This window comes from Octopus sinensis, linkage group LG15 (assembly GCF_006345805.1).
Source record: "Octopus sinensis linkage group LG15, ASM634580v1, whole genome shotgun sequence".
NCBI lineage: Eukaryota > Metazoa > Mollusca > Cephalopoda > Octopoda > Octopodidae > Octopus > Octopus sinensis.
The window spans coordinates 26,643,400-26,668,805 of NC_043011.1; the positions used below are offsets into that span (position 1 = coordinate 26,643,400).

The 25,406-nt window shown below is 34.7% G+C and overlaps 1 protein-coding gene across 1 annotated transcript in view; it reads left to right on the top strand.

The window, feature by feature from the left end:
• LOC115219629 (formin-J) overlaps positions 1-25,406 on the top strand; it is a 75,925-nt gene that overhangs the window by 45,214 nt on the left and 5,305 nt on the right. Inside the window, exons 4-19 of the mRNA XM_029789778.2 lie at positions 2,759-2,860; positions 4,169-4,222; positions 5,151-5,342; positions 5,857-6,112; positions 7,858-7,963; positions 8,966-9,058; positions 10,913-11,084; positions 12,725-13,111; positions 13,249-13,338; positions 14,288-14,448; positions 15,746-15,819; positions 16,962-17,032; positions 18,608-18,709; positions 19,495-19,599; positions 21,305-21,401; positions 23,423-24,837. Of these exons, the coding sequence (XP_029645638.1) occupies positions 2,759-2,860; positions 4,169-4,222; positions 5,151-5,342; positions 5,857-6,112; positions 7,858-7,963; positions 8,966-9,058; positions 10,913-11,084; positions 12,725-13,111; positions 13,249-13,338; positions 14,288-14,448; positions 15,746-15,819; positions 16,962-17,032; positions 18,608-18,709; positions 19,495-19,599; positions 21,305-21,401; positions 23,423-24,837 (3,477 nt within the window). The remainder of the gene's footprint in view (positions 1-2,758; positions 2,861-4,168; positions 4,223-5,150; positions 5,343-5,856; positions 6,113-7,857; positions 7,964-8,965; positions 9,059-10,912; positions 11,085-12,724; positions 13,112-13,248; positions 13,339-14,287; positions 14,449-15,745; positions 15,820-16,961; positions 17,033-18,607; positions 18,710-19,494; positions 19,600-21,304; positions 21,402-23,422; positions 24,838-25,406) is intronic.

The window sequence follows — 25,406 nt, forward strand, 5'->3', positions numbered from 1 at the left end:
GCATCAACGTCCTCTGGAATTTTTAAAATTGCATTTACAAACTGGTATTCCATTGGTTAAACAATAAGGGTTCAGGATGATATGATTAATGGAACAGTCTGCTTGTGAAATTAATGTGCAAGTGGCTGAGCACTCCACAGACACTTGTACCCTTAATGTAGTTCTCAGGGAGATTCAGCATGACACAGAGTGTGACATGGTTGGCCCTTTGAAACGCAAGTACTACTCATTTTTGCCAGCTGAGTGGACTAGAGCAATGTGAAATAAAGTATCTTGCTCAAGGATACAATTCATCGACAGGAATTGAACTCAACTTAAAAATCGTAAGCTGAATACCCTGACCACTAAGCCACACACTTTCACTGCATTTGCAAAAGCATTATAAAAAAAAGTAATAAAGGACAAAAACAAAAATATTAAAGAAATTCATACTAGATACCTAATATCTTTGATAAAATATAGTTCTTGAGATGTGGGATGCATATACAAGGCCCAAACAAATGTCCATAGCATTCATTCAAATAACTACATTCATGTAAAGGCAGGGTTTTTATTTTTACGCCAAATAACTTTAATACCAACAGGGTTAGTTTCTAGCCTTATATGTGGTATTGATTTGTGTTGTCTCTTACTAACATCCAGGTTGTAATATTATATAGAGTTTAATGGCATTTGCAGTGGTGAGCAGTCCAGAGTAAAGTAAATCCAGATTTACTTTAGCACATATGCAATCAAATCAGTTTTCCTTTGCAGGAACATTTGTTCAGCTCCCTACACTCTCTGAAAACCTCTGGAATTGTTACCCAAAATGCCTCTTACGATATGATATTAAGTCATATCTAGTGGCAAGGCTCCAGGTTTGAAGTACAAAATTTTTGGGAAGTATGGAGTTACCCCATAGCCAGGATTACTCTTAAGTCTGCGGTGGTTTCCTCCAAGCCAAATATTGGATAGAGCATTCTTAGCAGTAACATCACATTAAGCCAAATACCAGCTATATTTATCCAATTCTACTCCTCACTGTATATGACCCCTCTCCCTAGTAATATGTAACCTATATGAACTACTTCAGGGTGTATAACCAAATATGATGACCTTGTTTTTCCTTATATGTTTCTGTAAGAAAAATAGGCACCAGTTCTACTTAAAACTTGAGGATATACATTTGGTTTGTATTAGGAAATGCAACTATTTAAGAAATAGAGTAAAAATATACTAAATTCTTAAGTCAGTATTGTAATACTTGTAAACTTGTTTAATAAGAAACAAATGTAAATTACTGAGATGATTAAGGACAATAATAACTCTTTGTAAGCTCAGTTCTTTTAAGTGTTAAATTCTGAAATTGGTGTCTAACATATTATTATAATTTCTTGTTTATTAGGTATTATTTTTTTTTATGGCACATATAAAACCCATTGATGTTTCCCAGTAGCTTTTACCATTTTACATAAGTCAGAAACTTAAGAATTGCTTGAGAATCAGTTATATAAGTTGAATTAAGTCCAATTTTGTCTTATGACTTGAGGATATACATAAAGTAGCATATGTAGAAATTCTTAACTAGAGAATGAGTAGGTTACATATGACTAAGAAGGAAATTAACAAAAGAGATTGCTTATCTGGTTTTGTGAAGGCTGTTAACATGGAATAAGATGATGTTGCAGTTATGTCATTCTGTGTCTTCAAACTCTTACAGGAACCTTCTAAATCCCCTAAGCAAACTGATGAGTCTGTTATCAGATCCTCTAAAACTTAAGGTTTTAGAAGGTTTATAATAAGATATAAAGCAATGTAATTGCTGACATGCCTGGAGTAAAATGACTGACAAATAGTAATGTGATAAAGGATTCAAGCCTTGTTAGTACTTGTTACTAAATTTTTCTGCAGTTAACCACTCTAAACTCAGAGGTGTATGCATATATGGTTATCTATGTCAAAAATGTAGGTGAGAATATATGTTTACAAAATGACTGAACAATTGTGGGGCAGGGTCCCTATTTTCTATTAAGAACCAAGTATCGGCTATATTTGGAACCACAAGAATCCTTACATAAGAAAACTACATTTTTACAGACAGCTCATCTGCAAAGTCCTCATTTTTTCATGAATTTCAACCTATCATCTCTTATGAACTATATCAAAACTACATCTTGTTTTAATCCCTTTGACATCAACTCACCTGAGACAGCCCTGGTTGTTTGATACAAATTCCATGATTTAAAGTAATCTCAGTTAAAATATTCCATCATCAAAATTTCATTTTATGTTACAAGAACCGGTAGTTTTTCTAAATTCTTCATGGTTTTCCAAATCAATAGAAACAAAGGCAATATATTTCAAGAGAAATATGGTCACAGAAAGGTTTATTCAAGACATACTTTCCACACAGTTCTCCTCCATTACCAAACTATACACAGTTAATGAATTTTATTCTAATATTTCTTCTTTTCCATAATCAGTTGACAAGCCGGAGATTTTACTGATAAAATATTTTGGTATTTAAAAAAAATGTATCTCAGAAGATGAAATTGATAAACTAAGTAATGTAAATTATTCTTTTGAAGAATTGAACATTAAAGAAGGTAAACTGTTTGGAATGATGATAGCTAATAGCAACATCAGATTAGCTGAATTTGATTTCATTCATATCATAATATCATTTAATAGGATAGAAAACATCAATATGGATGTTTCTATATTATTCTATAAGATATTTTTGAATTCTTAGACCTTTTTGTTATTTATATTTTTATAGCAAGCAAGCTCGGCTGATGATGATTCACAAGCAAACACTCCATCAGCTGTAGATGCTGATGATGGTGAGGAAGAAGACGAAGAAGTGGAAAAAACAAACAAGGTAATTCATTAAAGAAATGATTATTGCTCTTGAGCCATTATACAAAAGCTAGAGGTGTTAAGGGGCATCCCACTTGAATTGGGACATGTTAAACTAGCACTGACACACACAGAAATCAAGGTTGTTTGCACCATATTAAAGGAATACAAGGAGTTAACAGGAACAGGCATAAGCATAACAAGTTGGTGACCTTACAGCTTTACATCAGGAAAGCCAAAACCACATTAACTGTTAGCCCTGTTGAGATGTTTGGTGTCTGATTTGGACCAGTCTCACCTAGAAATTGGTTGAAAGGAAGCTCTGTCTAAAAAATGAAGCAGGGACAATGAATTCTTACATCACTTATTATTTGTCACTGTCTGACTACTATACCTTGCCTCAGTGTACATCTAACCATGCTGGAATGTTTGTTCTGTTGCATCTTGTGGAAGGAACATGATGCACAAGTATGTACTGAGGTTGTGGTGTTTGCGTAAAATACTTGATAGCAAGGTTTGGTCAGTCTTCATGAGGTATGTTTTCGAGCAGTACGTCTCTTTAATGGAGTTGTAGATCTGGATTGGGCACACTTGGTATTGTGTGTGTTAGGTGTTGAAACTTCCCTACCATTCAGATATGGCTAGTGGTACATCAAACGTTGTATTCTATAAGGAGTTAGTAGTGAGCAAAAGTGATAATGTTCTTGCGACTTGACATTGATAGAAATCAACTGATCGACCTATTCCAGAGAACTTTCAGTCCAGGGACTGTGGATAAATTCCAGAAATTTTTGTAGGCATTACTGTGTCACCAGCTGGACCTTTCTTGCTATCATGCAGGCTATCAAAACTGTTCTGTGTGCACTTTTTCAGTGTTTTAACATTGCTGATTTGTGGAGTTATGTTTCCACATTTGTTATATGTAGGGCTAATCCAGGTATCACCAGAGTCTGTTGTAAGAATTACTGTGGCCTTTCTTTGACCTTGAAGGGCATGCAGTTTTCTTTTGAATTGTGATCATGACAAAAGAGATTGTATGGTAGTCTAGACAGATACTTTTCTGATTTAACCAAGCCCTCAGTTTGTTTAATATATTTTTAGTTTGTGTTATATATGTTATTCCATAAATCAATATTTACTATCTTACATCAGATAAACAATTGATGTCCAGTTGTGTTTTGCATCTGACATGCATCTCTTACCAGGAGAATGTAATATCTCTGATTATCTGCTTTGTTTTTGTGTATGTTTATTTCAATATTCACTTATTCTTTGAAAATATTGTTGTAATAGTTACATAATTAAAAAAATTTTTTTTTTTTTTTAACAGTCTGTGAGAGGTAAAACACCAGCTAAGAAAAGACAAAGTTCCAGTACACCAACGGTGAGTTTTTTAATAGTTATTTGTATAATGTCTTTTTTTATATATAGATATTTTGAATTCCTATTCATTCTTATCAATGAAAATATGTGTTTCCAAGATACATTTGTAACTGACTTGAAGTTTCTTCATTTACAATCATCATCGCCATCATTTTAAATCTATTTTCTCACAGTTGCACAGGTTGACCAGGTCTTATTCAGCTCTGTGTTTTCTCCACTTGTTATAGTTTCTTATCATCCCTTCATCTCTTTTTCAAACTGAGATCAGCTTTCACTATTTCTGCTTATATCATTCTTAATCCTTTTCTGCTGGTTCCTTCGCTTGGATCTCTTAGCCTTTCCTTACCCAATTGTCATCCTCTAGTATGCATCACATCCATAATGGTACAGTCTTCGCTCTTCCACACTGGTTCTTTTTGTATCTAATTTTTTTTTCTCAGCTCACTTGTGCTCTGTATGCTCAATGGTATTACACATCCAGTAGTTACTTCATTTCTTTCCAGCCTTTGCAAATCTACATTCAACACCTACGTTTTGCATATCATACAAAATCCCACTTTGTGCACAAGCATCATACACCATTCACATAAAGACAATTTCTTTGTCACCTGCAGAGCTAATAGTTCTCTGAACATTTCCCATGCTGCCCTTATTATTGGTTACTTTGCTTTTGGAGCATCTACCTCTTTTACTAAGTCACCTACATAATTACATAAACTGTTAACTATTGTAGAGCCTTTTGAACATTTGAAAGAATTTATTTCATGGGTGATTTTACAGTTAACTGCCCTTGCTACATATGAAGTTCTCTTTGTCTTCTTGCCTGTGATCCTGCTACACCTTGTGCACCCATAAACTGAGATGATTTGAAAACTTTGAACAAGCATAACTGAGGGAGTCTCATAGACATTTTAAAAAATTTCTTTAAGGGTAAACCTACAAAACGTGCACGGAAAGGGCCTCCTGCAAGGTCAAAGTCCAAAGAGTCAACTGTTGATGAAGAAGAAGTGGCTGCTGATAACGAGGTTGAGGATAATGAAGATAACGCTGACGACAAAGACAATGAAGAAGAAGATTTTGATGAACCTTCTGCTCCAGATTCTGATAATTCAGATGATGAGGTATTTATTAATTTATCTTAAAATTCATTACTTCCTTCTGTATCAATTCCATTTATGAGAACATGTAGTGTATTTGATGTTCTTTCAGGAAAAGGGAAATTATGTAACATACTATGAAGCATATGGATGAATTTAATTTTACATAAGAGAGCTTCTATTAAATCAGTTTTGGTGGGGTTTAATTCTTTGGCAGAACATGTGGAAAAAGCAACTGAAGAATTCTTTTTCTGTTTAGTTGTGCCTCATCAGTTTTGGCGCAGTTAGAACTACATGTTCTTGATACCCAAAATGAATCAGCTGGTAATACAGATTTGGCACTTCGTACATAAAGAAAATTCTGTAGCATGCTACAGACTTAATCATAGCTTCAAAATATTTTAGAGCAAGGCTTGAAATATTTAGGTAAAATTAATTTCTATACTCGGTAGTTAGTGTGTTAATTTTCCTTCCCAAATTCAAACTTTTTTTTCTTCAATTATATTTTATCTGATTTCTTTCAAAATTTTTGTTGTAGGATTTTCAGATTGAGGACAGTGTAAAAAAAAATAAAGGGGGTCGAGGGCGGCCTTCAGCAAAAGCACCTTCAAAAGGAAAAGGTTCTAAGAAAGTGGAAGGCTCAGAGAGTGAATCTGAAAAATCTAACAAAGAATCTTCAGAAGAGGAAGAAATGGATAATGAAGAAGATTCTGAATATGATGAGAAACCAAAAGGAAGAAGCAGGAGTAAAAAGAAGGCGGCTGCTCCTAAAGCAAAAGCTGCTCCTAAGAGAAGTAAGATTTTCTTGAAGTCTGTTGATAAAGAGGCGACTGATTTTGAACTCCTTCTTTTGTTTAAAGAACTATAATGTTGAACCTTGTGTCAGAGATGACAAAAGCACAAATGGTGAGGACTTGTCCAACCCATGCAAACCTGGAAAAGCAGACTTAAAAATGATATTATAATGCTGGGGCTACAAAATTGATTGACATAGCATTGAACAAAATATATATTGACATATTTGGTTACATTCTTTGTTCAAATATCACCTAGATCACTTTACCTTTTGTCCTTCTACATTTGGTAAAAGAAGTACTGATGGTATGTTGATGTAATTGACTTTGAACAAACGAATGTAAATTTCCAGTTCCTAGTTCAGTGTTGTGGAATGATAAACTACCCCATTACTCAGCTCAGCAAAAGCTGCAGTGGATATTTCTGTGTTAAGAAAAGAAATGTCTGACATTTAAAGTTGGGAAAATGATGACTGTTCTTTTTCAATATATTGTCTGGTTCTTTTTGTCATAGCACATCAACTTTTTTAAGTACCAGTTGAACACTGGTGAGTGGGGGAGTCGATGTAATTGGACTTACTCCCTTCCCCAAAATTGCTGAAATTGACTATCCCCCTCCCCGAAATTGCAGGCATTGTGCCTATAGTAGAAAGGATTATTAATAAGGCTGCAAGCTGATAGAATTGTTAGCATGCCATGCAAAATGGTTAGCAGCATTTTGTCTGTCTTTACATCCTGAGTTCAAATTCTGCTGAGATTAACTTTGCTTTTCATCCTTTGGGGGATGATAAAATAAGTACCAGCTGAATACTAGGGTTGGTGTAATTGACTTAACCTCTCCCCCAAAATTGCTGGCCTTGTGCCAAAATTTGAAACCATTATTATTATAATAATATCAAGGCAACAAGCTGGCAGAATAGTTAACATGCCAGGTGAAATGCTTAGCAGTGTTTCATCTGCTGCTACGTTCCGAGTTCAAATTCCACAGAGGTTAACTTTGCCTTTCATCCTTTCGGGGTCGATGAAATAAGTATCAGTTACGCACTAGGGTCGAAGTAATCAACTATACCCTCCCCCATATTTTCAGACCTTGTCCCTATTATTATTGTAATACTACAAACTACAGTGGCAAGCTGGTAGAATTGTTAGCTTGGTCAGACAAAATGTTTAATGGCATTTCCTTCAGCTCTTTACATTCAGAGTTTAAATACCGCTGCGGTCAACTTTACTTTTCATCCTTTTTGGGGGTCAATAAAATGAAGTACCAGTCAGGTAATGAGATCACTGTAATTTACTAACAACTTTGCTGGCCTTATGGCAGCATTTGAAACAATTATTACACTACAAACTGGTTAATGCTTTATCCAGAAGGCTGTCATCTTTTCTTGATCCACTTTCAAAAATAGGAGTATAACACATCATCATCATCATCGTTTAACGTCTATTTTCCCTGCTAGCACGGGTTGGATGGCTCGACCGGGGTCTGGGAAGCCAGGAGGCTGCACCAGGCTCCAGTCTGATCTGGCAGTGCTTTTTACGTGCCACCTTCACAGTAATATGTAATAAGAAAGATTTACTTACACATCATCTAAGATACATTATTCACTTGTTTTCCATCATAAAACCTCATGATGACAATGTTGCTTTTGTTAAGAAATTCCTCTTATTCATTTTTATATGTTTATAATATTTTTTGTCATGTATTTTGGTACATAAATGATATACTTTTTTTTTTTAATTATCAGCTGTAAATCGTAAAGCTTCCAGTGGGCGAGGAGGTGGAGGTGCTCGCCGACAGTCAAAAGCTCCTGTAGAGGTGACAGCTGACAGCCTTTCATCCTCAAGTGATAGGTAAGTATTCTTTAACTTTGTCAAATTGCAAAAGTGTATGAAAACTCTTAGAGATATTTACATTGGTCACTGTCCTTTTAAGCCATGCATCTCCTCTATTGACATCTGTTTCTGTTTCTCTATCATACTCACACTGCTCATCAACTAGCACAAAGCTCCCATTACTTCTCCTTCAGTTGAGAGGTCTTGTCTTGCCAGTTACTTGGTAAACCAGCTGGTGCTGGTGCTACATAAAAAGCACCTAGCACACTCTGTAAAGTGGTTGGTGTTAAGAAAGGCATCCAACTGCAGTGCTTGACACAGTCATTTAGCTTGCTAGCTCCTGTCACTGTCCAACCTATGCCAGTATGGAAAGCAGGTGTTAAATCATGATAATAATGACTGTCTTAAATTTATTTTATTGCTTTAAATCAAAGTATCTTGTAGCAAAATTTCTTGAGCTTTAACCCTTTAACATTTAAACCAGCCATATCTGGGCCAAATATTCTACTTGTTTTATGTTCACGGTGGAGGCGCGTGGCTTAGTAGTTAGGGTGTCAGCACCATGATCGTAAGATTGTGGTTTCAATTCCTGGACCGGGCGACGCATTGTGTTCCTGAGCAAAACACTTCATTTCACGTTGCTCCAGTCCACTCAGCTGGCAAAAATTAGTAACGCTGCAATGGACTGGCATCCCGTCCAGCTGGGGAACACATACGCCATAGAAACCAGGCCCATGAGCCTGGCTAGGCTTTAAAAGGGTGCATTTATTAATTATTTTTTATGTTCAAGCCAATGAGATCTGGCTTCTCACACCTATCTTATAATGTCAGTCTCAAAGTAACCATCACCTCATCACAGTCTTGAAGCTACATGATAATCATGATAAATTCAAATAATCGTTGCATATGTATGTTCACTATAGAACTATATATTTCTATATAAAGCAATTGTTCTGAAAACAAATTAAAACAGTGTTATGTGTTTGCTGATTGAGAATTTAAATTTATTCTTTCTTCTAGTGAGGATTCTGAAGATATGATGAGCAGCTGGAAAAAGCGTGATGAAGAGAGAAAGAAAGAAATTGAAAGATTGAGAAAATTAGGAGAGGAAAGGTTTGGAAACATTTTCACTGTCACTTTTAAGATCTCATTTGATTTGTACTTACATTGTTGATTCAATTAAATATTGGGTCATCCCATAAATAATGTGTTTTTTTTTTATATTTCTTTTATTTTTCAAAATTAAGATGAATAAGCTTCTTTTTTTAATCTAAAATATACTCTTCTTCATTTTCTACAATGCTCTCCCTTCTATCTGGTAGACTTGCAAGGCCCCTCTTCCAGAATTCACTTGTCTGTGACAAAAAATACTTCTCCTGTACTGTTTTAACTTCGTCTACAGAATTTGTATTTTTTTCCATCCAAATGATTTTGAAGACTGCGGAATAAATGATAATCAAATGGGGCATTGTCTGGATATGGTGGGTGGGACATTGTTTTCCATTCAAACTGCTCCTGTCTTTGGAATGTCATCCTCGCTGTATGTGGCCAACATTATCCTGATGGAAGAATACCTTTCATCTTGTTGAGCTCTACAGATCTTCCAGGACATGGCTTGTCTTCTAGGCTGTAGTTTCCAGCTCAGAATTTCTGGAACCACCATTGACACTGGCTTACACTTATTGTCCAGTCCCCATGTACTGCATTAATATTCCTCATACTTTCCATTGTATTGTTGCCTTTATTGACCTCATAAAGCAAAATATGCCGAATATGCTCTTTTGTTACTTCCATTATAGCTTTGAAAAAATAACTGTTAAAATCGAACTGCACTCTTCAAAACTTGCACTAAGAATAAGTACATGGTAAAATTACTACCTGCTATTACAAGTTGGTGCAGGTAATCCAGTTCCCCTCTGATTTTTTGTTTATGCAATTGAGAAAACCGCATTATTTATGGGATGCCCCAATATATAAACAAATTTTTTGTTGTGTGTAAAAAAAAAAAAAATCATGATATGTTTTATTATTTTTTCAAAAATGAAATATCAAAAGAACTTCTAAGCTTTATTTGAATTTATGAATTGCTTAATTGGTTAAAGTGAAGACTCAAGTTGTTTATAAAAGTTTTGTAAATATGAAATATTGGTTGAAATGACTCTAGAATATGTGTTGTTTCTATTCCACAGCTTTAACAGCTCTATTAATACTGCTTTTCTCATTATCAATATGAAGCTTCAGATTTATTGGGGAAATGTAAAAAGTTTGCTCTATCATGTTCTAGAAATTGAAGCTAGGTAACTGATGTTAGTGGCAGCGATTGTAGTTTCTTTGAGCACAAAACAAAATTTTGGTTAGAGAAGATTAAATTCCACAGACAACTCTTTTTTTTTTATAGCTAGAAGATTGTCAATCTGTTGTGTTAGATTGATGATGTAGTGACACAGTGAAGCATAAAAATTCAGTTCTCTATTTTGTAAATTTCTGCTGACTCTTAATAATAATATTCATATAATTCTACAATTCATCCTCACTACACTGATGAAATTTTTTCTGGTGATGTAACATGCTAATCGTATACTAATCAGTTCTCACCACCTCTTTCTTTTGGCCAGTAAGAATACGTGATCTATGTCATATGTAATGTGAATTACAGAAAATACTCTACAATCAAATGTGAGTTTTCTCAGTTCCAGTATCTTGAGTGCACATGCACTGAACTAAGTATACTTGGTTCTTATGGAGTGTGGGTTGAAGAATTCCTGCAAAGCTTTCCAGAAGAGCTATCCAAAGTGTCAGAACTGAACTCTCCACAACATACAAACTTATCTTGTTCTTTGGACTCCTAGTTTATTTTTTTCATGGTTACTTTGGATTTTTAATAATTAACAGCATTGATACTAATGGCCTGAAGTTATTTTGAATATTCTTCCATTTTACAAATTTATTATTTAATGTTAATTTCAGGAAAAAACAAGAGGAGGAGGAAGCTATTCAGAAGGCTACTGAAGAATTACAAAGAGAGCGAGAGTTAAAACAGGAAGATGAAAGCGAAGAGGAGAAAGTAGTACATAAAAAGGAAAAGCCTGTAATTAAGAAGGAAAAGCCCAAAAAGGAATTAAAACGGAAAGTTAAAGAGGTTGGTTTTGTTGTTGTCACCCCACCCGATCCCCAGGTCAGCTCTAGACCTCTACTTCAAGATGTTTCTGTTCATGGCCGAGTCATCTTTTTATTCAAAGATAATACTTTGTAAGGTGGTTGGTGTTAGGGAGGGCATCTGGCTGTAAAAACCCTGCCAAAACAGATAGTGAAGCCTGGTGCACCCTTCTGCTTAGCCAGCCCCTGTCAAACTGTTCAACCCATGCCAGCATGGAAAACAGACGTTAAATGATGATATACATATGCAGACGTAACTGTGTGGTTAAGAAGTTTACTTCCCAACCATGTGCTTTTGGGCAAGTGTCTTCTACTATAGCCCCAAGCCAATCAAGGCTGTGTGAGAAGATATGGTAGACAGAAACTGAAAGAAGTATATTATAATAATAAAATAATAATTATAATAATAATAATAATTGTGTACAGTGCTCAGGTGCACTACAACTCATCTAAAGTGTATATATAATTAGGTGTAGTTTCGTGGATTTCGGAAAGCATGAGGGCCTTAAAGGATGCAGTGTCATGGCAGTCAACAACTGACACAGGCAGTTTATTCCATGCTTCAGCAACTCTGAGCATGAAAAAATGTTTCCAAAAGTCATGGGAGCTGTGTTGTTTTCTGACTTTGTAGGCATGTCCACGTGTGTTGTATGTATGTTTGAGTGTAATTATGCAATTTGTGTGTATCTTTGTCGAGACATTATGTAATGTTTGTTAATAAACATCACTGTCGTGCATGTTGTTCGTTTTCATTAATCATGATCATCATGATGAAGACTGAAAGCAAACATGAGAAAAATGTCTGGCCATGGGAAATATTACCTTGCTTGTAAACAAGTAAAGATTGGCAACAGGAAGGGTATCTGGTCATAGAAAATCTGCCTCAGCAAATTCCATCTGATCTAACTCATGCAAGCATCGATATGTAGATGTTAAATAATGATAATATAATTCAGATACATTATTTAATGTCATCTTTCTTTTTACTGAAGACAATATAAGGCATCTTATGTTAGCATGACTTTGGTTCTGTACTCTAGACAAATACAGTCAATTTAATCTTATATTTATAGTCTGTTGTCATTTAATCTTATATTTATATACTGTTGTCATTCTAAAGAAGTAGTAATGTATGTACACAACCAATATTTGATTGGAAATAGATTTTATTGAATTAGTATATGATGAAAAAAATTTTTTCTATACTTATGTTAATATTGCCTTGATAAGGCAAGGCTATTTTGCATGGCTGGTTAGGCTAGATTGCACCTAGAGCAGTTTTATTCACAACAAAATACCAACACATTTGTTTTGAGTATGAATGTGCAATGATCATTCTTTTATTGCTAAAACCTTTGTGAAATGAAAAAGAAAATTAAGATCACTTTGTAGAATTAGTGCACTGAAAGGAAGGAAGGATTCATATACTCCAAGATTATTAACACTAATATTGTATCTCCCCATATCCTACAAAAGCAGCTGTAGTAGTCATTGCAACATTAGTTATATTAACTTCTTTATATCAAAGATGCAGTATTATTAATGACTTTCACTGACTTGTTGATTAAAGATTAATGAATTTTCATTTTTTTTTTTTACCTACTTTGTACTTCCACTTTATAGGAAACTCCAGTAAATAAAAACAGAAAAAAAGCTAAGAAAGTAGATTCTGATTCCGAAGAAGAAAAAACTCCGGCCGAACCAGAAGACACCAAAAGTGTCTCTAAGGATAAAGATAAAGATGACAGCCCTGGGGCAAAAGACACGGATGAAGAAGAGCAGAAAAAGACTCCAACGGCAGCTGTTAAGGATGAAGTAGATAGCGAGGAAGAGATTGGCCGTCGTAAAAAGAAGGGACCTTCTAAGCAACTGAAAAAAGACTTTGATCTCGATGATGACGAGGATGCCAATATAGCAGATGATGTGCCTGGGGATGATAAAAGTGAGAAGTCAGTATCAACACCTGCTGAGAAGGAAAAAAATCTGAAAGAAGTAGAGAAGAATAAGAAGGTAATTAGTGTTATAATGTTGCTTGGTTTATTTTTCATTTTTTTTTTTAATACCTTTCTAGAATTGTATTCTTTAAATTCATCTGATTAAAATGGCATCACTTGTAATTTGTTCTAATCTGTTTACTTACATCTTAGAATAAACCACAGGAAGTAGCCAAGAATAAAATGAAAGAAATCAACAGGAAAGAAAAATTAAAAGAAAAAGTTAAAGAAATTAAAAAAGAGGTAATCCTATAATAGTTATCTTTATTTCACTGTTTCTTAATTATTCAGGCGCAGGAGTGGCTGTGTGCTAAGTAGCTTGCTTACCAACCACATGGTTCCGGGTTCAGTCCCACTGTGTGGCACCTTGGGCAAAGTAAATACCCCTTCAAGGCACAAATCCCGGCCAGGTTGTTTATGGAAGACCAACAGTCGCCCATGCATTCCAGCCTCCCTTCTTGTCACCGATATTATCCAAGGGAAAGGCAAAGCCTGATATAGCTTGGCACCAGTGACATCACAACTCGTTTCTACAGCTGAGTGAACTGGAACAACATGAAATGAAGTGTCTTGCTCAAGAACGCAACACACATCTTGGTCTGGGAATTGAACTCATTACTTCATGATTGTGAACCCAACACTCAAGCCACTGAGCCATGTGCAATACATGCATATTGATTATAGCGTTATTTTCTCAGTGTCATTTATGTTTTTGTTTTATGTGTAAACAATATAAACCTACTGACCTATGTCTTTATTATAAATTCATCTTTTTTTTAGCTTGGGTGCATATTTGGTGTATTAAGCCATCAATTGGCTAACCCTGGGGTTGAAATAAACATAGAAACTACAGGAGCTACTTAGAGGCATTGCAAGCTCTTCTGAATGTATCACCCTTCTGTATCATCAGTGGGTATCTTAGGGTCACAGACGTTTCACCCACCCACCCTTAACGTGTACGCTTCGCCTGAGTGGGGCAGTGAAGACTGAATTAGTCTTTGCCTGTGAAAGGGTTCCACCTGCAGTCCCTTGTCAACCACTTGAGCTGGTTTTAGCTGCCATGCCTGTCTCCTTGATGGCTTTCTTCAGTTTTAATAATTTGAATTTTGTTTTGGATTGTGTTTAATTCTTAAACTTGGTGTATTTGAGTACATAAAAGTGAACTGTTTGTTTATATCTTGTGTCTATGTAGGAGAAAACAAAAGAAAAACGGCCTGTTCGTGATGATAAGGCTGGGTCAACTGGGGGTGCCAGCAGTATTAATAAATCTACTACATCAGCTTCTGAAAATAAAGACAATGTTGAGGAGGAGGAGGAAGATGCAAGGAGAAAGAGATTAGAAAGAGAAAGAAGGTTAGAAAGTTTATCATTATTTGTTATACTGCTTTTATGTTGCCCCTCACCCCACTTTTTTTTTTTACCTCCCATAACTGGCTGGTTATCTGTATTCATTTCCCTTTGTGTATTCTTTGCATTAATTTTTTGTGGAAAAGTGGCATGTTTCAAAGTACTTTCGATTGTTTATGGCAAGCACAGGAGTGGCTGTGTTAAGTAGCTTGCTTACTAACCACATGGTTCTAGGTTCAGTCCCACTGTGTGGCACCTTGGGCAAATGTCTTCTACTATAGCCTCGGGCCGACCAAGGCCTTGTGAGTGGATTTGGTAGATGGAAACTGAAAGAAGCCCGTTGTATATATGTATGTGTGCATGTATATGTTTGTGTGTCTGTGTTTGTCCCTCCAACAGTGCTTGACAACTGATGCTGGCGTTTTTATGTCCCCGTAACTTAGCGGTTCAGTAAAAGAGACCAATAGAATAAGTACTAGGCTTACAAAGAATAAGTCCTGGGGTCGATTTGCTCGACTGAAGGCGGTGCTCCAGCATGGCCGCAGTCAAATGACTGAAACAAGTAAAAGAGTAAAGAGAAAGAGACCCAAAATTGAATTTGTTGTTAGCCAGTGGTTTTGATTAAATGCAGAGATTAACTCTGTCTTAGCTTCAAACCATTTTGAAAGTAATGAAGCTAGTGTTTGGAACATAACTGAACAGGTTTAACCCTCAAAATTCATGTTAATTTATTTGACAGAGAAAGACAATGGAATACCAGTTGTAGACTTTTTCTCTAAATATTTTATTGCACCTGTCTAAAAAGTCAAAGGGATAGAGACTGATAGAGTGTGTGTGTGTGTGTGTGTCTGTGTGTAAATCATTGTTACCAACCATGAGTACTTTTTGTGTGAGTTACAGAATCACTTGTGGATTTAGTGAAATTAATGTAAACTTGACCAGAAATATTGTTTCTTTTCCATACTGGGCAACATTGCTTTATTTTCCTTATACTGTTTATCCAAATGTTGATACTAATATTTTATGTTATTAAATTATTTGATTATTAATTACTTACTCCAAGAATTTTTTAGCTGGCTGAGACAATAAGCTGCAAGCTTCTGGGTCAATGCTCTATGATTCCTATCTTGTCACCGATATTGTGTTATTTCCCTATCTATAATTATCCTGAAGTTTTTAAAACTCCCTCACCTTTGATCAAAATTTCATGATTTGAATCTAGGTTCATGTTCTTTGCAATTTCCAAAATTCTTTTGTATTTATTCATTTTTATATTTTTATATTTTTTTTTGTCTGCTTTCAGGCACGATAAAGAAGAAGAAAAAGAAAGAAAAAAGAAAGAAAAGTTTGAAAAGAAGAAAAAAGAAAAAATTCAATGTGAGAATATCACCTAACTTGTTATCTGATTGGTTTAACTAGTTGTGTGTAAATTAACCTTTTAGCATTTAAACTAGCTATATTTGGCCAAAATAGACTACCTTGTTTATATTCAAACTGGCTAGATCTGGCCTCTCACACCTACCCTACAATATCATTCTAAAAATTAAGTTACCTCATAATAGTCTGATTGCTAAAGGGTTAAAGAAGAGTTAAATGAACAGGAGCTAAACTAATTTGGTTGAATTTAATTTAACATCCACTCTTCTGATATAAAGATTTACAATTTTCAATGTTGGGGTAATGTTGAATAGAAAAGGAAAAAGGTCAAAAATAAAAAAAATAAAAAGATTTATTAGCTTTTGATTCTTTATAAATCTGTAGGGAATGAGAAACAGCAGTAAATCTTTAGTGACTCCTTTAATTGTAAGGAACTGTTTATCTATGAGTATTAGCTGGTTTAGTCAATAAATTGCCAGCCTATAGGACAGAAGTCTGTTGTTCTTGTCTTGTCACCAGTACTGTTCTTTCTCTATATAAATGCTTTGCTTTGAATTAAGAGAGACAATTCACAGCTGTAAGCATCAGCAACACAAATACGCACAAAAAAAGATTGTTTTGACATGCTATGCTAATCTCACTACCATGGAGTTGGTGACTGATGGACTGTATCCATCTAGCTTGTCTTTGATATACTATGAAGATATAAGTCTTCTGCACTTTTGCAACAGTCCATTGGGTTATGATGCATCTTAATTACACAACTATCACTCATCATCATCATTGTTTAACATCCGTTTTCCATGCTAGCATGGGTTGGACGGTTCGACCGGGGATCTGGGAAGCCAGAAGGCTGCACCAGGCTCTAGTCTGATCCAGCAGTGTTTCTACAGCTAGATGCCCTTCCTAACGCCAACCACTCCGTGAGTGTAGTGGGTGCTTTTTACGTGCCACCGGCACAGGTGCCAGGTGAGGCTGGCAACAGCCAATCATTTATTTTTTACCTGTTTGAATAAAAATAGATATTTCTGTTTCTTTTGTATTTTTGCAGTGTTGACTGCTTGCTTTTTTCATTTTTATTTATTTTTTTATTTTTTTTATATTTCAAGACCATTTTTAACAGAATGTTTTGTTTATTCCAGTTTTACAAACTGAATCTACTTTGATACAAATGGATAATGAAATTAAAAAATCTCTTCAAATTGATAAAACAGTAAGTATGTATATATATATGTCTATTGTTGCTGTCCTTTCTAATTTTCTAAAACTGAGGAAAGTTTTGTTTGTGTATACGTATTGAGCAATACATGGTTTATATTTCAGTCAAATCATAAGCAGCACAGGTCCTTCACTGCCTACACAAAATGCATTAGTTGGCTAAGCTTCCTTGTTCTTATTCTAACTAAGCCACAAAAGAGCTGTGACTAAATCTGTAGTGATCCTTAGAATAGATTCATTTGGCTGCTGATTTTGGAGAAACCACACAGATTCAGAGACTAAAATTTCATTAACTGTCTGTATATACAAAAATGTCTCTTTTAACCATCTGCAAAGCCAATTGCAGCAAGAGATCTGTATAGTTCTTTCCCTCTATAATTCTTCCAATCCTGTTAGAAACTAGAGGTTTTGTATGAAATTGCAGTTAGTTATAAAAATATAAGCTATTGCATTAATTTGAATGAAATTTGCTACAATATATCAATTCCTGGGCATTGATTTCCTGTCTCAGAGCTGACTTTGTGCTCTTGTTAATCTCTTGGAAGCTGCACATCTCCCATTCAAAAGAAGCTTTTCATCTCCTCCCTTCAAAAATTCTGTTGGACCCAGTAAAATAATGTTATTTACTCTTATTACAATAATTATTCTCCTCATAATTCCACCAATAAATATACTGAGACTCTGCTTTTAAAATATCAGTAAGCTGTTTTCTGTTGTATTTTTTTTTTTTTTCATTTTTGTTTTATTTTATCCTTACCATTCACTAATGAAAGTATTGATGCAATGTCAACTTCACGATAACTCCACTCCTGCTCAGGACCAATAAAATCTGATATCCCTAATTATTTTCTCCAAGTCCAGGCTTTCTAAATTAATAATAAATAAAATCATGAATAAATTTCGCCAATTTCTTACTCACCTTTTAAGGTATTAACCATAACTTCCACAATGCTCAAAAATCAAATTAAGAAAAATGTGGAGAAATTCCACTCACTAAAACACAAAAAACTAATCAGGCAGATATGGTGCAAACAAGGAAGTTCGTCCTAAAATGGTGATTAAACTGAGGTTGATTTGATTTAAGAATGCTTAGTCCTAGTTTTCAACCGTAAATAACAAACACTATTCAAATGGTGCTTAAGTGCAGTTCAGGATTTGGTGACAGTTGCACTATCTTAATTATTTTCTATATTAAATTTTCCAAACTTTAAAAAGAATGATCTAAATTATACTTTTTCTTCTGAATGACGTTTTCAGCATATATCACTATTACTCTTTTTACTATATTTAGTCATTAGACTGAAGCACCACTTCAAAAAGTGTAGTTGATCAAATTGACCCGTGTTTTTTTTTATTTTTAGTACCTATTCTGTCAGTCTCATTTTTGCTGAACCTCTAAGTTATAGTGATTTAAACAAACCAATACTTGTTATCTTGTGGGACCAAATATCTGTGAATCAGTGCTCTTGCATTAGAAGATGTATGTTTTAATATGTAAAAAGCATGCCATAAGACAAAGTTTATTTGCCATATGCATTTGGGAATAATGTTAATGTACTTTGTATTGCAGGATGTTGATAAATGTATTGCTATTATGGAAGACTTAGAAGCTTTGCCTGTCACACAAATCATGTTGAAAAAGAATCCCGATATAATGAATACCATAAAAAAGGTAAAATGCAAGGTCTAATATTTTCTTTATTTTTAGTGGACTCAAACTGTTACATTTTGAACTTAGTCAAAAGGCATATTATTGGAAATGTGTTTGTTTTCTAATGGTTTTACCCTTAATCAACAGTAAATTTATTTTCATTTTTACCTCTTATCAAGCAAAAAATTACATAGTTGTTAAATGGTTGTAAATAAATGGATTTTTTTCTCTAAGTTGGCAACATGGTTAAATTACAATGGGTTATACGTTTTTTGACATTCAAAAATGTTCAAAACTTAATCTATTATGATTGTACTTTTATATACAACTTTTTTTTAAATTTTAGCATTTATGCATATATATTCAAAATAACAAAGGCAAGAAAGCTGGGAATTGTCAGCTGCTTGCCTGATTTGTATAGTTCAAACAAGCAAGGAATTTTAATTATTAAAGTAACGAGCTATATGGTTTTTATGCATTCTATATTCTCTGTCTGTCTGTTTCTCTCTTAACAAATATTACATTAGAGTAGATTATAATTTACTTGCCTCTTTATGAAATTTCAAGTTATATTTTGGACATTTTTTAATTCTCTCAAATGATTAACTAAAATGAATGATTAATCCACAAATTCAATTCAGAACCTAGCAAATTTATGTTCTTTCTATGCATTTTTGTTATTGCGTTTTATTTTACATTGTTTCTACTATACTATTTTTGGTAAAGTGTGATGCTTAAATTGATCATTTTATAAATGCACTTGGTATTTTTGCATTTTTCATTTTTGCATTGATTTTTTTCTATAGATTAGAAAATATAAAGGTAGTGAGAAGATAAAGAAAAAAGCCGAAGTTATTTACCACAAATTCAAAAATCTTTTTATGGTTGCTGAAGGAGAATCTTTCTCACAGGTAATATATTGACTTTATTTTCACAACTTAGATAAAAAATAAATTTTATAACAGACTAGCACTATGACCTGGCATACAATTGGCGTATCAAGTTTCGGGCATTTTGATTGGGTTTTGGATAGAAAATTCACAAAAAAGTCACTTCTGTTGATTTTTTAATGGCTTTGAGGGGTGACTGGGGAAATGTAAAGATGTGCATGACCACTCTTGGACAGTTTTGAATGACCATAGAAAGTGCGAGCCCTCTAACTGAAAAATTGTGGATTTGTATAAAGGACACACACACACACATTTTGCCGTTTATATATATAGAAATGTATTTATGAGTGAGTGAGTATGCACATGTTTACCATAGTTACTAAAAATACCGGCAGAACTGTTTTTTGAAAGTGTTTCATTAAAGAAACAAAGTAATCTAATCGTATATAGTGAATTTTTACCATTTTTCTGTTGGAATATGCTAGTTATGTTTCGTTTAATTCTTAAAATGAGGAGTTTAGTAAAATAACTTTGTCATTGTTAAATCAGTGTTTGGAATACAAATTAATGTGAAATTTTGAAGGATGGTTTTAATTTAGATCACTTTAACCCTTTTGCATTTAAACCAGCCATAGCCAACCCAAATATTCCACCCGTTTTATGTTTGAAATGGCCAGATCCAGCCTCTCATACCTACCCTACAATGTAATTTTAAAAATAAACAATCACATCATCAAAATCTCAACTCTATGAGATAATGCATGATTAATTCAAAACCTTGTGGATAAATAAGCATTAAATTTGACAGAGGAATCTAAATGCTACAGGGTTAAAACAGGAAACTTGTATCATAGAACCAAGAGTGAAATTGGAATCTTGAAGTTATTTAACCCATTACCATTTAAACCAACCAATTCTGACCCAGATATTTTGTTTTATGTTCAAACTGTCAAAATATGTCCTTTTACACATACCCTACGATGTCATTCTAAAAATATACAGTCACATCATTGAAATCTCAAAGGTATGAGATAATATATGATTATTCAAAACAATAACTCCTTATACTCCAATAGGCGCAAGAGTAGCTGTGTGGTAAGTAGCTTGCTAACCAACCACATGGTTCTGGGTTCAGTCCCACTGCGTGGCATCTTGAGCAAGTGTCTCCTGCTATAGCCTCGGGCCGACCAATGCTTTGTGAGTGGATTTGGTAGACGGAAACTGAAAGAAGCCTGTCGTATATATATATATATATATATGTGTGTGTGTGTGTGTGTTTGTCCCCCTAGCATTGCTTGACAACCGATGTTGGTGTGTTTACGTCCCCGTCACTTAGCGGTTCGGCAAAAGAGACCGATAGAATAAGTACTGGGCTTACAACGAACAAGTCCCGGGGTCGATTTGCTCGACTAAAGGTGGTGCTCCAGCATGGCTGCAGTCAAATGACTGAAACAAGTAAAAAAAAAAAAAAAATACAAATTAATAAACATTACATTTGACAGAATAAATCTGATATGTAAAAATGCACTTCACTCTTCTTATAATTTCTACATTATTTTTAAATAATTGTTGAAATTATAAGAAGATTGAAATGCATTTCAGACAAGTGTTTGAAAATTACATCGTTAATGCTCATTCATATTTTTAAAAAAAGGTGGTGGAGGAACTCCTTATACTCTGATTCTGTATTACATTAAAAACAAATTTTCTCAATTCTATATTTAAGGTATTTAATCGAGAAACTGCTGAATTTAAAAAACAGTTAGAAAAAGAGGAACGGGATCGAAAAGACAAAGAAAACAAAGAAAATGAGATAAAACCAGGTAATATTGGTATTGTTTTTAAAATATTTTTTATCAGTGTAATGGTAATTAAAGGTATAGTGATTTAGTTAATCCTTTCACCTTTCATTACCACTACATGTGGTTACAAGATTCCAAAATACTGGAGACCACCCAGATTCCCCTATTCATATTTAAACCTGTCCTATCTCACCCTAATATTTTACCTAAGGGAGTGGTGGATTGATTAACCCTTTCACCTTTCATTGGTTGCAAAATAGTGAAATTAACTGGAAACCACCCAGATTTGGCGGTTCATATTTAAACCGGCCATATATTACCCAAATATTCTACCTGTTTTATGGTCATACTGACCAGATCTGACCTCATACCTACCTTACAATGTCGTTCTAAAATTAAACAAGCATATTAAAATCTCAAAGCTATGAGATAATGGGAATTAAAGACATTTTCACCTAAATAGGATTTTAAGTACTGTGAAATTTTCAACAGCACAGGGTTCTTTTTTTGCCCATTTGCCTTAGCAAGCAAAGAGTCCAACTCGAAGACTTATAAAATGTAGACAAAAAGAATAAGCATTTTGGCATGCTATGATTCTGCCAGCTCACTAGCTTTGTTAAATCAAAATATTGACATAAATTTTATTCCTGTATTAGTGATAACCACAAATTTTATTAAACATTTGCTGTACACCCACCATCTGTCATTTTTATTTTGTGAATTTTATGTTCTTGGAATTTTTTTGCTATTTTTATTTTTCTCAAATCAATTTTTTCCCTGTTGTGTAACACTGTATCCATTTTTAAAAAAAATTATATAAAATTATATAAGCTTTTAGCTGTTGCATTAGAAAATTTGAAGTTGAATGGTTCTCAACTGCAGCATACCTCATGGACTTTAATCCAAGTGTTTCAGTTTTTGAATGCGCTTGTGAAAGTGTTGATTTCCAGAGAGAGAATATAGTGGAAAACTTATTACATATTTCTCTTCCAATATTTTCAAAAAAATAATGGATGCAGTCAGTCATCCCCATTGACTATTTGCTTTTGTTTACTGCAATTCAAGTGGTGGCTAATTGACAAAGAAATTGTAAGCAAAGGACAAGGACAAACAAGATAAAATTAAGGTCCTTTTTTTTATCATAAATGTAATAATGGGCATATAATAAACAAATAACTCGTTTTACTCAGTGATATTTACATCAGTTTTAATATCAGTGTCTAATTTACAAGTAACTATAGTGGTTTAGCAGCAAAAAAATTCATAATAGATTATTCGAGAATTTTGTTTATGCTGTGTTTGAATCACCACTTCGAACAAAAAACAGTTACAGTGAAACAATTTAAATGAAACACAGAGAAGATGGGGTATTATAGTTAGAAATATTGGTTTCAAATTTCGGCACAAGGCCAGCAAGTTTGGGGCAGGGTGTAAGTTGATTATATCAAACCCAGAACTGAACTGGTACTTATTTTATCAACCACAAAAGGATAAAGTCTATCTTCATGGAATTGAGCACAAATCGTAAAGATGGACAAAATGCTACTAAACATTTTGCCGTGTGCTATCAATTCTGCCAGCTTGATGCCTTTTTTTTAGTTAGAATATTGTATTGAAAGGGTTTGAGTATCAATCAATATCTTAGATGATTAGACACTAAAATGGGAATGGGTTTTAAGTTTGTTATTTGGTTGTAAGCGTGTCTGTCTGCTACCAATGGTTCACTGAACAGTTTGATGTGAATTTAAAAGCTTGTGAAAGGGAACCAAATGCAGATTTTATGGAATGGTTTTTATTGCAGACCATTGAGACCTATATCAGTATTGTAAAATGAGGAAACCTCTATGCTGCTGCTTAAGCTGTTGGAAATAGCAGCCAAATTACCTTCAAATCGCATATGACTAAGGAAAGCTAATTTTGTATTAATATTTAGAGATGAGTGTCCCATTTCACCATTTCAAATAGAAAATACTCTGTTTTAAATATATTGTTTAAATTTGATGTTTTGCTTTTATTCTAATGTTTTCTTTCAATTCCCCTAGCTGAAGGAAAACCGGAACAAGAAAATAAAGAGAATGTTAATTCTTTAGACAAAGTGGACAGTACTTTAGACAATTCAACAGCTGCTGGAGCAACTATTGAAGATCCATCCCGAGATAACTCCAAGTCAGCTACTTCCAACACGGAGGATGCAAAGGTGGCATCTGTAGAAGGAACTGAAATAAAATCAGATGCCCAAATATGGTCTCCGCTGAATACTGTTACTCCTCTCACTGGAGATGTATCAAGTGGAATGACACAGGACAAAAGCATCACTGACACAATGTCCCACAGCATTGCACATCGGTCAGCCACTGTTGCTGCTGTGGACCGATTGATGCCAAATTCAGAAGATAAGAAATCCACTGAACAACGGAATAGTATTCCAACAACTGATGCAGCCAGTGAGGCTGTGTGTTCAAAGGTTACTAGTGGAGTCAAAGACAGTACAGGTGAGACATCAGTAACGGAAGGACTAGTTAACAAGTCTAATGACAAAATGTCTGTAAGTACTGTATCACCTGTGGTAAATCCAATTTCAAGGACAGATGATAAGCATGAAAGCATTCCTGGTGTTGCATCAATGTCAACAGTGCATCTGCCATCATCAGCTCCACATTTAGTACAGTCTAATCAGCAAACAGGTCAAACTACCCTTCCTCAGGATCCTTCTAAAGTGCTACATTCTGTGCAGTCCTCACCTTCATTTCCTTCGTCTCTTCATGTGTCTCATACCAGGCAGTCAGACTTTTTACCTCAAACTTGTGTGTCTCAAGCACAGCAAAACTTGCCTTTAATGGAGCAGCAACAACAACAACCATTACAACAACTGCCACAATCTCACCCGCAGATTCCTTCTATGTCACCACGACGGCAACCACACAAAGTTCAGATGGATGCATCTATGCCGTTACAAAGTGTACCTGGTGTCCCGTCTCAGCTTACACACTCTCAGCACTCGCACGTGCCCTCTTTCCAGTCGCTGGTGCAAAATCAGTTACCACCTCTACACTCAACTGCTGGTCCAACGCCTGTAGTTGCTACTCCATCACAGCTAACTATGGGTCTTACTCAGAGCTCTGTACCACCATCAAGTGTTGGTGGGTTATCACATTTGCAGCACCAACAACCCCACAACAGTCCAGCTGCACTCTCTCAGCCCCATCGCCATTCATCACCTTCTGCTACACCTACAACAACTCCAGTCCCAGTACAATCTAACACTGTCACCCAGCCCTCTTCTCTACTGGATTTGTTACCGCCTATACAGTCTCATTTCCCTGCAGAAAGCAGCCAAGTGTCCCATCCTGCTCAACCAAGCAACACATCTCGTAAAGAAGATCAACAACCACAACAACAACCACAGAAATTCGTTCCACTTGCAGATTTTAGAGATGAAGAAGAGGAAATGCTAGAGGTATTTACAAAATTATATACAAAATAATACAAAATTATTTACTACCTTTTGTATTTATGTTATAAGTTCATGTCCCGTCACATTTACTGTTATCTCTTTGAGGACACAAATTGAATTACAACATTTAATTGGCATGTAAAACACTTTTTTATTTTTGTTTTAAATGTCTCAAGAAAGAAAATCAACCTGAATTCTATATACAGCATTGCTTTAAATATTTTGAAAGAAGGGTAGTAATTTCATGGTAGTGAGTAAGCTGATTACACTGACCCCCCAGTACTCAACTGGTACTTATTTTATTGACTCCCAAAAGTAGACCTTGGCAGAATTTGAACTCAAAATGTGAAAATTAACAAAATGCTACTAATCATTTAGCCTGGTGTGCTAACGATTCTGGCAGCTCATTGCCTTTAGATTGCTTTAAATATTACTTGCTTTAATGCTTCCTGCATAAGCACTGCTGAAATTAAGATACATCTAATATGTCACCACATATGGTAACTTTTGTTGAATGCAGCCATAAACAGCTGTATAGCTGTGAAGTTTGCTTTGTAAGCACGTGGTTCCAG